This window comes from Rasamsonia byssochlamydoides (assembly GCF_041956645.1).
Source record: "Rasamsonia byssochlamydoides strain NRRL 3658 unplaced genomic scaffold VTN77scaffold_51, whole genome shotgun sequence".
Classification (NCBI taxonomy): Eukaryota; Fungi; Ascomycota; class Eurotiomycetes; order Eurotiales; family Trichocomaceae; genus Rasamsonia; species Rasamsonia byssochlamydoides.
This window is the reverse complement of record NW_027192434.1, coordinates 50,700-62,605: the sequence shown is the minus strand read 5'-3', so window position 1 is coordinate 62,605 and position 11,906 is coordinate 50,700. Positions and strand designations below refer to the sequence as shown.

General features: G+C 50.9%; 5 protein-coding genes across 5 annotated transcripts; 2 read left to right on the top strand and 3 right to left on the bottom strand.

Annotated features, from left to right (window-relative positions):
• Positions 1–575: 575 nt before the first annotated feature.
• VTN77DRAFT_6692 (uncharacterized protein) lies at positions 576–1,878 on the bottom strand (the record flags this gene model as incomplete). Its single annotated transcript, XM_069422998.1, has 3 exons — positions 576–1,393; positions 1,473–1,660; positions 1,718–1,878. The coding sequence occupies 3 exons, from the start codon at positions 1,876–1,878 to the stop codon at positions 576–578; spliced, it is 1,167 nt and encodes a 388-aa protein (XP_069275981.1).
• Positions 1,879–2,632: 754 nt separating this feature from the next.
• On the top strand, positions 2,633–3,573 carry VTN77DRAFT_6691 (uncharacterized protein; the record flags this gene model as incomplete). Its single annotated transcript, XM_069422997.1, has 3 exons — positions 2,633–3,226; positions 3,303–3,378; positions 3,461–3,573. 3 exons carry the CDS (start codon positions 2,633–2,635, stop codon positions 3,571–3,573), a joined length of 783 nt encoding a protein of 260 aa, XP_069275980.1.
• A 177-nt stretch (positions 3,574–3,750) lies between these two features.
• On the bottom strand, positions 3,751–6,499 carry VTN77DRAFT_6690 (uncharacterized protein; the record flags this gene model as incomplete). Its single annotated transcript, XM_069422996.1, has 4 exons — positions 3,751–4,398; positions 4,452–5,850; positions 5,905–6,341; positions 6,407–6,499. The coding sequence occupies 4 exons, from the start codon at positions 6,497–6,499 to the stop codon at positions 3,751–3,753; spliced, it is 2,577 nt and encodes an 858-aa protein (XP_069275979.1).
• Positions 6,500–7,348: 849 nt separating this feature from the next.
• On the top strand, positions 7,349–8,956 carry VTN77DRAFT_6689 (uncharacterized protein; the record flags this gene model as incomplete). Its single annotated transcript, XM_069422994.1, has 4 exons — positions 7,349–7,549; positions 7,676–7,814; positions 7,896–8,004; positions 8,062–8,956. The coding sequence occupies 4 exons, from the start codon at positions 7,349–7,351 to the stop codon at positions 8,954–8,956; spliced, it is 1,344 nt and encodes a 447-aa protein (XP_069275978.1).
• Positions 8,957–9,512: 556 nt separating this feature from the next.
• On the bottom strand, positions 9,513–10,732 carry VTN77DRAFT_6688 (uncharacterized protein; the record flags this gene model as incomplete). Its single annotated transcript, XM_069422993.1, has 4 exons — positions 9,513–9,696; positions 9,754–10,270; positions 10,367–10,553; positions 10,637–10,732. 4 exons carry the CDS (start codon positions 10,730–10,732, stop codon positions 9,513–9,515), a joined length of 984 nt encoding a protein of 327 aa, XP_069275977.1.
• Between the last annotated feature and the right edge of the window lie 1,174 nt (positions 10,733–11,906).

Here is an 11,906-nt window from a genome sequence, read left to right as displayed (position 1 = left end):
TCAGTTTGGAGTGGAGACGGACCTGATGAACCTGACGAGACGAGACGAGACAGACGATCTAGACGAACTGCGATGTTGTTGCTTTCGGGTACATTTTCTTTGCATACACAGCATGCATGCGCATCGATCGATCAATCAATTGATTTGATTTGATTTGAGTGTTTTGGGAGTTTTTGAGTTTGAGCGAATTGTGTCTTTGTCTAACTGGATATTTGTTGTTGATCAATTATATCTCTTTTTTTTTTCCTGCCTACTATGCCTGCTATCAGATTGACTGGTTGATTTGATTTGATTTGATAGTTTGAGCGAGTTTTTGTCGTGTTCATTGTTTTTTTTGTCTATTGTGTAACTGAATTTGAATTTGGATTTGATTTGGATGTTTATTTGTTGTTGATCAATTATATTTTTCTTTTCTTTTTTGCCTGTTCATTTTTATGTTACCTAGAGACCATGCCAGTCACGCTAATTCGTTTCGCAAAGCAAAGAGCATGCGTATAGCATAAGTATATCTGGCCCAAACAGCATTCAAGTTACCCGGTTTGAAACTATCAGTAGGTGTAATGTACCTAGATCGATCAAGACACAGACACAGATGAGGATGCAGATGAAGATGCAGATCCAGACCAATCTGGATCCGGTCTCCGTCTGAACACAGCGACAAACTTAGGCCCGTTGTTCCGGGTGACTTTCTTACCTTCCTCAGTCTCTTCTTTCATGACTCGCACGCATTCGTCGTTTTCCAGCTCTTCGTTCGGGACGCGCTCCCATAGTTCCCTTACACCTAGGACTCCGGCTTCGGTCTCCTCCTCTTCTTCCTCTTCTTGATCTACCTCTGCTTCATTTTCATCTTTTGCTCCCTCTGTCGTTGTCGTTCTCTGTCCAAAATGCCTCAATATCCACAGATGATACTCCTCAACATCGGTGATGGTGTACAACAGCCCCCCCGGCCGCAGCACATACGCATACTCAGCATTCAAGCTCGACGAGATAATGCGCGCTTTGTGCTTGCGCGCCTTGAAGTGCGGATCTGGAAAGCAGATGAAGATCTTGGACAGCTGATGTCGCGCAAAGAAATTGGGCAGGAACTTCATTGTGTTGGCGCGGAGGGCGGAGATGTTCTGGTACCCGCCTGGAACGGCGGATGATGGCGATACGGAGGCGGTTGTATCTGGTAGCGAAGGAGCGTCGGAAAGTGGTGAGGCGGCGGTGTCTGCCTGGTTCGAATTCGACGATGATGAAGGTTGAGGAGATCCTTCTGACGTGGCGGCGGGTGTGGCGGAGGATCTGGACGTCGTAGAAGAGGTAGATATTCCTCTTGCCTTTTGCTGCTGGGAGCGGAGGGCGTGGATGCGCGTGCGGAGATAATCCAGGACTTGGGTGCGGATTTCCATGCCTGAAATCAAAACAAGAAGGCTGGTCAGCATCTTCAATTCCTTTCTTTTTCTCCTGACATCTTGACGAGCGCGACTCACCAATCATCAACGTATCCGGCATCAGCGGAGCCAGTCCAACCAACAATCCACCAAACCCGCATCCGATATCAACGACCTCGACATCCTTAACGAGCTTGCGCGCGCCACTCAGAGTCGTCTTTTCCGGGTCCGGGTCAACGAAAGCAGGGAAATGCGCAGCCCAATTCATATGTGCGGGGCTGATAGGGCTGTGTGCAAGATGTCAGCCTCGCTGCTTTCATTGCTTATGCGCGGGGGGCACATACTAATCCAATTTATGATCCGAAAAAGGATTTGCATGCGCGCGCTGTCGGTAGAACTTCTTCTTGGGCAGCTTGACCTCCCCGCCCTCGGTGTTCTGCGCTTCCTCCTGCGCTTTGCGGTACTGCGCCCGCTTCTGGCGTTTGTTGGGAGGGGGGCCCGACATGGTAGTAGTAGCAGCGTTGTATAATTGGGAGAATAATCTGCCTCGAAGAAATGAGGAATGGATTCTAGGAAATTTGAACAGTGGGGCGCAAAAGGGGAGGTGCATACATAGATGTGCAGCATAAAGCTGCCTAGGTAGGTGGAGGGGGAGGAGGAGTTGAGGTCGAGGAACGGAATGAACTTTTTTTCTTTTGGTATGAGGCTAAGAAATAAGCTTAACCCTTCAGAAGGCATACGACAGATAAGACCCAGTATATATCAGACTATATCAAATATACTAGATAATTTTTTTAATTAAATATTTAAATATTAATTAATTCAGTACTAATCGATATTTTTGACTGGTTTCAAGAGAGGGTTGACATTATGCAATGCAAGTCTTACTGATACTTGGCAACGGTTACCCAATCTCGGTGGGAGCTCCAGGCAACTCCGATGCTATTCTCCTTATCCGCCCGCATTTACGCTTCATCAAGTAATCACCGACAGACCTACAAACAGGACGATGCAATATCCATTACGCTATTGTGGTCTTTTTTAAGAATATTTCTGTAAAAGAGTCGATTTCATTTGAAATTTTTTTAAATTGCTCGACGGAATCCTAGTACTCTCCGAAGTGCTTGCCCCGCGGTGTATAGCAGACCGCAGCTCACCACCCCACCTCGCCTGTGAACTGATCCATTCCTCTCGCAGCATCATACTGGACATTGAAACACGTCTTTGGACTTGAGAGAAGGAGTAGAGTGGCGGACAACATGACATCCTCTCCGAATTCCTTCCTGTCGGCGCCCACTACTGCCGGCAGCGTGTTGACTCCTGCTACTACCACCTCCTCCAGAGACCCTTCCATAAGGACAACACCAACGACAACGACATCTACAACATCTCCTTCAAATCCTACCGGTACAGAAACAAGTGCGACGACGAAAAGAACAACGACATTAACGGGTTTCACCTTCCCCACAGCCTACTCCTGGCCGCCCTTCTTCACGCTCCAACCCAACGCCTCGACGCGCCTCTCGCAGCTACGCAAATGGTCGTCTCTCATCCAAACCTGGTGCCGGCACCACCGGACGTGGCGTCTCTCGCTCATCGACGCGGTCGACACGCCGCTGTTCCACAATGCCGAGTTGCGGAAGCGCATCAGTCTCAGCGACGCGCGCACGATCGTGGACTGGATGGCGAAGAGTGAGGAGGAGGGCGGCGGTGGGAGGAGAGCTGAGTGGGTGCCTCCGAGGGGAGGGGATGGCGGAGGAGGAAGTAGTGGTGCGGGCGCTATTGATGAGAAAACTGTGGCTTGGATTTGGTGGAGGAGGCCGGAGGAATGGGCGACGTTGATAGCGGATTGGGTTCGAACCCTTCGATGAATACTACAAAGTACAACTATGGGAAGGGATCTCCCAACTGACACACTCTTCTGTCCAGGTCGAAGAAACGGGCCAGAAGAATACCGTTCTGACCCTGTACGAATTGATGCATGGCGAAGCCACCGTCTCACAAGGTACGAAGTTAAGCATCAACAAGCCAAATTTACCAGTCTTACGTGTTGATTGCTGATTGCTGACTGCTGACGCTGATTGAAGAGTTCCATGGCATGGATCCAGACGTGATGCTCAAGTCCCTGAATGTCCTGGTCAAACGTGGCAAGGCTCAGGTCTTCGGGAGCGAGGATCAGCAGGGTGTCAAGTTTTTCTAGACTCATGAACTGTGTCCTATGCTATGCCGTGCTTTATTGGGTATTTCAATGACTACAGTACACCAAATCGACGCCAAAGAATTAACAACAATGGCCAGACCCTCCTCCCAAGTTTCGATATCAAACAAGACATAAGCCATACCTTGCCACCAGACAGCATTTACACAGTTATCCTTCCTACCCGTTGGTCACGCTTTGCTCATTCACCTCGTACTCATCCTTCCACCGAATCTCCTGTGACATGGCAATATCTAGAATCCAGTTCACATTGACGATTCGGGGCACCTTCCCTACATCCTGCACCATCTGACGGAATCGAGGCCACAGTTTGACCTGCTCGGGTGCCACACCAGTGAGAAGGTACACTTCGTTTCTCTCAGGATGCTTCCCCTCATCCTCTTCGTCGTCACTTTTCGCACGAGGGCGCGATTCGTTCATCGAGACCCGCCCGCGGAACAGTGTGCATTCCCCTCCATTCGCCTCAACGATCGATTTGAAGGCATCGAAGCCGCCACGGATCGTCTCTACACAGCACACCCGATAGCCCTGAAGGAGCTTGTTCTTGTTTTTCAGAGCCCTGGCGCGCGACTCCTCTAGAGAGAAATCGAATTTCTTCTCAGCAGCTTTGTCCACAAGCGGAAAGTCGGCCGGATCGAGCAGTTCATTCTTGGCAAGACACTGCGTCACGAAGTCGACATTGACGATGACAGGAGCGTATGCCAAAGCATTGACAAACTTGGGGGTACGTAGGATAGAGGGTGCGGCGAGATGAGTGCATTTTTTGGCGTCTTGGACGACTAAGATACCCAGTTCACGAAGTTGCCGCTGGTAGAGATATTAGTAAAGAGAGCCATCATAACGGCCAGAGATCAACAAACCTTGTCGGCATCCTCCTTCTTCAAATTACCAACCCATTTCTGGTACCCAGTGATGAGCAGGTGAATCGTCACGGGAGGCTTGGGCTTCTTCTGCCGTTTCGCCTCGGCCTTTTCGTCCGTCTCACTCGCGTCTTGAGCATCCGTTGATTTCCTCTTCTTGGTATTTACATTTACAGGAATCAGGTCCTCGTCATTCTTCCGTCTGCCGCCATAAATGACTCCACCAACCCGTTTCCTTTCCTTTTCGTACAATGCAATGTCAGGAGCGATTTCCTGAAGTCGAGCTGCTGCTGCTTCCTTTGACTTGCGACTGCCGGTGGTGGACGGCGTGTCATTCTCCTTGCCGTCTATAAATCGTGCAGCAGCCGGCGTCTTCAACTCTGTCACTTTGCGGGACGTGGTGCTAGTTGGCGGAGCGGGTTCCTCTGAGGCAGGGGTATCTTTGGTTGTCTGCTTGGCAGTTCTTTGCTTAGGTGGATTCACGGAGCCACGGTCGGAGCCGGCTGCGACGTTCTGGTCCTTCTGCTGCATCACTCTTGGATTATTTGTTTCCTCATGGGGATTATCTGCTGGGAAGAAAAGTTCCTCGAGCACTGTTTTGTCCAGCTCGGTCTGGCCTACCACCTCCCCGAGATTGGTCCGCCGGGGAAAGTGCGTATAGCGCGGGTCAGAGACCGGTTGCATCTTCCACTTTGCGTAACTCTCCTCCAGCCACAGGTGGTTGACGACATGCAGACCCCACTCCTTGGCTGCAGTGCACTTCTCACTGTTACCGTGAGCAGTGACAAGATGGGTATTGTCCTGCTTTAAAGTCTTGGTACACTCAGCACCTGTAGCCACGACGAGATTTTCAAGATACGCTCGCGCTTCGCCGGCGTAGTTGGACAGACTGATCTTGAGGCCCTTGAACCCGGGAATTCCGGTGCGAGAGATCGGATAATGCAGCAGCCGACGCAGCGGAGATGTCCACGTATTGTACGTGATGAGGTAATAGAGCCAGGACAAATTCCCAACGTCTTTGCCCAACCTTGAAGCCATTCTGTACTCGAAGCCTTCCCGATAACGACAAATGAACATGTCTGCTTTCTTCAGGTCTTTGGTGACCACGCCTCCCCCTTGTCGAATGAGATCCTCAATGGAAGCTAGCAGATGAGATCCAATGCCCAGATCTGACGATAGCATGATGTGTTTCCCCTCGAAGACATTCAAGACTCGAGTGCGGCGAGGCGACTTCACCGGTGTCGGCAAACCAGTGGGCTCTGGAGTGGAAGCTCCTTTGATATCTTTATTCTCGGGGGTGCGAATGGGCGCGTCTGGTCCAGCATGGAGGATCTCGGGGTGAGGGAGAGTGTAGGGGCGCTCATCGATCCTCCTTCCGAGTTTCAGACAGTCGTCGAACCTTGAAGTAGAAAGTCAGATACGTAATGGAATTGCAGATTGTAGAGGATCATACCAGTGCGGCAGCACTATCTTCGCATTCAACTTCTTCGCCAGAACCATTCTTGCCTTATCAGATTCCATGCTCAGATCCACCAGATGCGTCACTTGCGAAGTAACCTTGGGGGAGTAAAGACCGCCCATGGCCAGCAGGCCGCCGATGATCGCATCCTTATCGCCTTCGGGGATATCGCCGCAGGTGACCACGACATCGCTGAAAAACAGTCGCGGATCCGGGTTGTACTGGCGCGGATTGGCCAGTTTTCCCCTTGAGATCGAGACGTGCAGCCACTGGGGCTTCACGACAGGGATCAGCGCGTCGCAGGCATTCTGGTATTCAGGGAAGTCGGAAGTGGTCGAGATGATGTGCGTGAATTCCTGGATCGGTGGGAAGGTTGAGGGCGGTTCGTGGATGATGATCTCGCCGCCATGTTCCTTGATCAAGAGAGCCAACTAAATAAATGCGATCAGTATGTTTCATCCGACAGAAGAGATGGAGAAATGAAATCGCAACACACCTGTTTCGCAGCGTCTTCGTCAAGATCTTTGGAACAGACGATACAGATCTTGCACTGTCCCAAAAGCTTAACCTCGTTCTGATATTCCGTCATGATCGATCAGCGACCGAACCGATCTCCCCGTAGTGGGAAGACCAGCGAACTTGTTGCGATGTCTCGGTCTCCAATGATGCTTTCCAGATGCTTTCTTTCAACTAATGATGTTGAGAATGGAAAGCCCGCCGACGTGAGGGGCAGTTTTGTGTGTTTTGACCGGTGTGGTTGTCGACGTTGGCTGCATCTGAATCTAATCCGATTTCCATCCGAGCCCGACGCGGAGAGCGTGCGTGTCCACGCGACGCGCTGCAGAACGCCTTGTCACGTGATCCATCGGATTTTACCCAGGTAGGTAGGACTGCACAACGTAAAACAGATGAATAGTCCCCTTCCTCCGTGAGTACTGTAAAGAGGAATCAAAATAGTTCCCTATCTTCCTTTTATACTTCCTACCAAATCAGGAACAAGATCCATGGGCATCATGCAATGGTACGGAGTACGTAAATATACGCCTGTGACTGTACGAAAGAGTCCCTCTGATTGGCTCGGCCCGCGGATAACCTTAAGGGGAGCGAGAGCCTCGGCTCAGTGATTGCCCCAGACTGCAAGTCCCGCGGGACGTCATTAATATGAGGATCCTTAATTAGTGAAGGTACCATTATCATTGATCAGTAGTTAAACCCAGCCCGTCATTAATTCTCTCTCGACGGTTCAGTGCATATATGGGACGTTACACGAATATTCTCTTTTGACAAACAACGAAAAACAAATCCTGCGACCCGTCAAGGCTTACTTGTTATACCACCGTTGGCGAGCTCCCTTTATATGTAGCTCCGAAGTGCTTCATTCAACAAGAAGAAGGGAAGAGAGCAGTGGGGATTCCATCTCCACACATCTTAGACCAACATGTCATCCACAAGCGGGCCCTTTCGCGTCGTGGAGCATGTGGTCCCAGGCCAGCATATCAGGGAATACCCGCAGGCGACATCCACCGAGCAGGAGGAGACGCTCTACCTGGCCGTGAAGCAGTACATTCCCCTCGACAACCAAAATCCGCAACCGGGAGATGTGACCATCATCGCTGCTCATGCTAATGGGTTTCCTAAGGTATGGACAGATACACTAAATGCTCCTGGCTGCATGGCTTGATAATGATCCTACTATCTATCGTCTTGTCAATGACCGCGCTTTGTTCGAGTGGACACTAGCTCATATTGATATGTTTACGCACAGGAGCTGTATGAACCATTATGGGAAGAACTGTACGCCCGGTCAAAAACTCAAGGGTTCCGAATCCGAAGCATCTGGATGGCAGATGTCGCTCACCAGGGGCAAAGCGGAGTGATCAACGAGAACACCCTTGGCAATGATCGTAAGTCTCTCTTTTCTAATAGACCGTGATTTCCATGCTGTTCTCCTCTTCATTCTGTAAACTAAGTTATTTTCAATTTAGCCAGCTGGTTTGACCATCCCCGGGATCTTCTCCATCTGATCAATCTGAAGCGTCATGAGATGCCCCGTCCGATTGTAGGAATCGGACACAGCTTCGGCGGTGCACATCTGTTCGTCGAGCCCTTTCTCATCATTCCTGACAAACCATCTGACTGAACGTCGAACAGAGTAGCACTCGCTCTTATGCACCCTCGCCTCTTCCACAGCTTGGTCCTACTAGATCCAGTCATCCAACGCCAATCCACGCAGCAGCCTGAAAGTGGCGACAGATACGTCCCTCTGAACACGATCCTCTCCACCCACCGACGAGACATCTGGCCTTCGCGACAGGCTGCAGCAGAGAGCTTCAAAAGGAGTCCATTCTACATGACCTGGGACCCACGGGTCCTCGACCGCTGGGTCAAGTACGGTCTTCGGGAGCTCCCAACGGCCATCCACCCGCTGGACCAGAAGAAGCAACCCGCTGGGGATGGGAATACTTCCGATCGACCTGTCACCCTCACGACCACCCTCCACCAGGAAGTCTTCACCTTCTCCCGGCCAAACTACGACTACGATCCCGTTACGAATCGGCCGAAGAATACCTGGACCCATCCTGATCTCGACCCGAACGGCCCCAACGCCTACCCGTTCTACCGGCCTGAACCCATCCGCCTCTTCTACCAGCTGCCGCATCTACGACCCAGCGTGCTCTACATCTTCGGCGGCAAATCCAACATGTGCATCCCCGAGCTGCGCAATGACAAACTCAGCACGACGGGCACAGGCGTCGGAGGCAGTGGCGGCGTGGCCGCCGGCCGCGTGCGGTCCGTGCTCTTCGAAGAAAAAGGACACCTGCTGGCGCAGGAAGCCGTGACGGAGTGTGCCGACGCCGCGGCCGAATTCCTGGCCACGGAGCTGCAACGCTGGAAGGTCGAAGAAGAGACGTTCCGGGTGCAATGGAGCCAGAAGTCCAAACTCGAAAAAGTCACCGTGGACGGGCGATGGAAGGCAGAGGTTGGCCCGCCGCCAGCGAGGGGAGCCAGAAATAATAGTGACGGCAATTCAAAACCCAAGCTTTGACACAGACCAGACAAAAAGAGGGCGAATAGATGAGATGCACATAATAATCTGAATAGATACGTAGTACGGAAGTTCCTGTATGAGGTCATTTCTTTTCCACCTCTCTTCTTGGTCAGTGACTCGGTTATGCATATTTTCTTCTTTATTCGATTCTATCTGTGTCAGGAAAAGGTAGACCCATGCAGCAGCAAAACCCTAAGAAGAAGTAAGTCTCGAACAAGGGAATAAAACAAAAGGGCTTTTGTCCTCGTCAATCAACTTAGGGACACATAATAATATAAAATAAAAAACCAAGAATGAATACAAGCATAATGAAACGAAAGCATCGATAAACGTCCGCCTGTGCCGTCTCTGAAACCAAAATGGATATAGCTGATCATAACAAGAAAAAGTCCCAGTCCCCAGCAGCCTTCTATGGCGCCAATTCAATTTAACAGGGGATTATGTGATGCCGGCCACAATTTCTCTCCCGAATTTCCTCTTGCTTCTCTTTCCAATGCTAGCAAGGTGATATCTCATTAAAGTCAAAACATAAAATATTCCAAGAATCGCGCATTCAGCGAGTCTTGTGGGCCGATCCATTACTGTGTTCATTGGCCGGCGTCGTGCGGACCATTTCGGGGAAATGCCAGAAATGAGGCCATACCAGCTGGTACTCATCTTGACGCTTGTTCAGGCAATGTCGGAGCCAGATGCCCCAAATGATATATAGATAAGCCCCAATGCCAGTCATGAGATGCCTGGAGAGGAAGTCAGAAGGGGGGCGGGAAACCACAAAAAAATTCAACTAGACATACCACCATCCATGGCCCTCCAGGAACAGACCCCACGGGAGTCCGATCTTCCTCCGCCAGCCTCGCAAAGTCGTGCAGAACTTGTTGTCTAGACTCCAGATGAAGAAGCCGCCGAGAAACATGGTCAGACCGTAGACGACCATGAACCACATGGTCCCAAGGGTCTTCAAATCCCGCTCATTCTCGAACTGCTGTCGTTCCCTGCTAAGCACCGACAATCCCTTCTTCTCCCTGGCTACGCGGTCCTCTTCTCGGGATTTGCGCCACCTAGGGCGCAGTCTCACTTCCATGGTATACATACTGCGGAGAACCACGACGGTGGTCAAGAGCGCATAGGCGTTCTGATGAAAGGCAGGATCCTGCAAATAGTGATAGTAGAGCGTGATAAAGATCGCCAAGCCGGTAAGAGCGATGGCGAGGAAGAGCCGCACGCCCGGTGGTCTCGCGTAGGAGAACGAGGCATAGCACATCAGACATGTCGTATAGATCATGGAGAGCTCGTCCACCAACTGCATTGGATCTAGATTCAACAACGCGAGTTTAGCAGCCCATTTCACGACTCAGTCTCCCCACCGACGAGGCATGCACGAAACGGCCAAAAGAGAAAAGAACTTGCATTTGAGGGTCGAGTGGAACAGGAAGCTGCCGAAGCCGACGAGCAGATACCCGAAGAACGCGATCTGGAAGATCGCGTCATGCCCATGCTTCCGACAGTTCAAAACTCCTTTAACACCAAGATACAGGAACAAGAGATTCGTGAGCGTATTGACGATCTCTGCCGAATAGATGGTGGCATAATAGTCCTGCGAGGCCCCGCATCCGCATCAGCACTGTCAATGGCAGTTATCAAGGGAGAAGCAAGCAGCGCAATCCATCGACTCCATACCTCTTCACACCAATTCAAAGTCGAGGTCACCGGGCTCCAATACCCATCCCTGGACGGCGGATAAGGAATGAATGGAAGATAAGGCCACTGCGGCATCGCGAAAGGTAAGGCTGTAAAAATTGGTGGAGCTCCAAGATCTAAGTCGAGATCATGAGCACCCCCAAAAACAAATGAAGGAAGAGGCAGCAAGATAAAATAAAGAGAAAGAGAGACAAAGCAAAGAACGGTGGAGTGGAGAAGAGAAAAGGTTGGTGTGGGTTGCAAGGAAGAAAGTAAGCAGTCACTTAGTCATGGACCAGTACCCTTGCGCCTAAATCCGTGACGTTAGATGGAGACGGGCAAGAAGAGCATTCGGCAGGCAGGTCACCCGCGACCTCCCTACTTGAGGTAATAAATAGCAGCCCCAGGTGTTTCAACGTAGATAGTAGCCTGTCAGCACAGCCTTAGGCAACTCCGTATCTAATAATAATCACAATAATCCCTCAACGATGAGAATTCAATTTGGCGGGCAGCCAACGGCAGGCTCGGGAAGAGGCGCACGATCAGGTATGCGAGTATCGATTGGTTAGGGACCGGCATTCCGCGCGCTCCCGGAGAGCTTCACGGCTATAACCTAGTGGCAGGCTGGCAGCATAGGTAACAAACAAGACATCTCCGTTCATCAAATTGATGTATTTGATTCCTGGACAATGTCACCATGACCAGTCCATGCTATGCTGCAACTCCCTGTCTCGTTCTGGAACACTGGTGGAAGATTCGGTTCGGAGTCGATGAGGTCCCGGTACTGGCATAAGCTGTTTTAGTTAGGCCATGTCCAGACTCGACGCCAAAATTGGATGGTTTCGGGCTCCGGAAGCCAACCGCTTTAGGGACGGACCCTCCCTAACTTAACTGGCACTCCGGGCTGGACCAGCTGCCATCCCTAACCCTAAGCCCTGTGCCCTGTCTGCGCGCCCCCAGCCTGGGGGGAACGATAAGCCGGGATACATCATACCTACCTCCTTAGCCAAAGATGAATACTCAATAGTCCTGTCTACTTTTTCCTAGGCATTTATTTGGCAGTTGAGCCATTATACATGACTTCTATATGACTGGCTCACTGTGCCATTGTCGACGAGACCACTGCAAGTGAAATCTGTGGTCCGGGAGTACTGGCGGGGTTGGACCGCCTTCCGCCTCCCCTCACTAGTACTGCGCTTAGCATAATAGCGCTCTACCTGATCAACTACCCCAACTTTGTGGTCTTGCTATTATTGCAGTCCATATAACC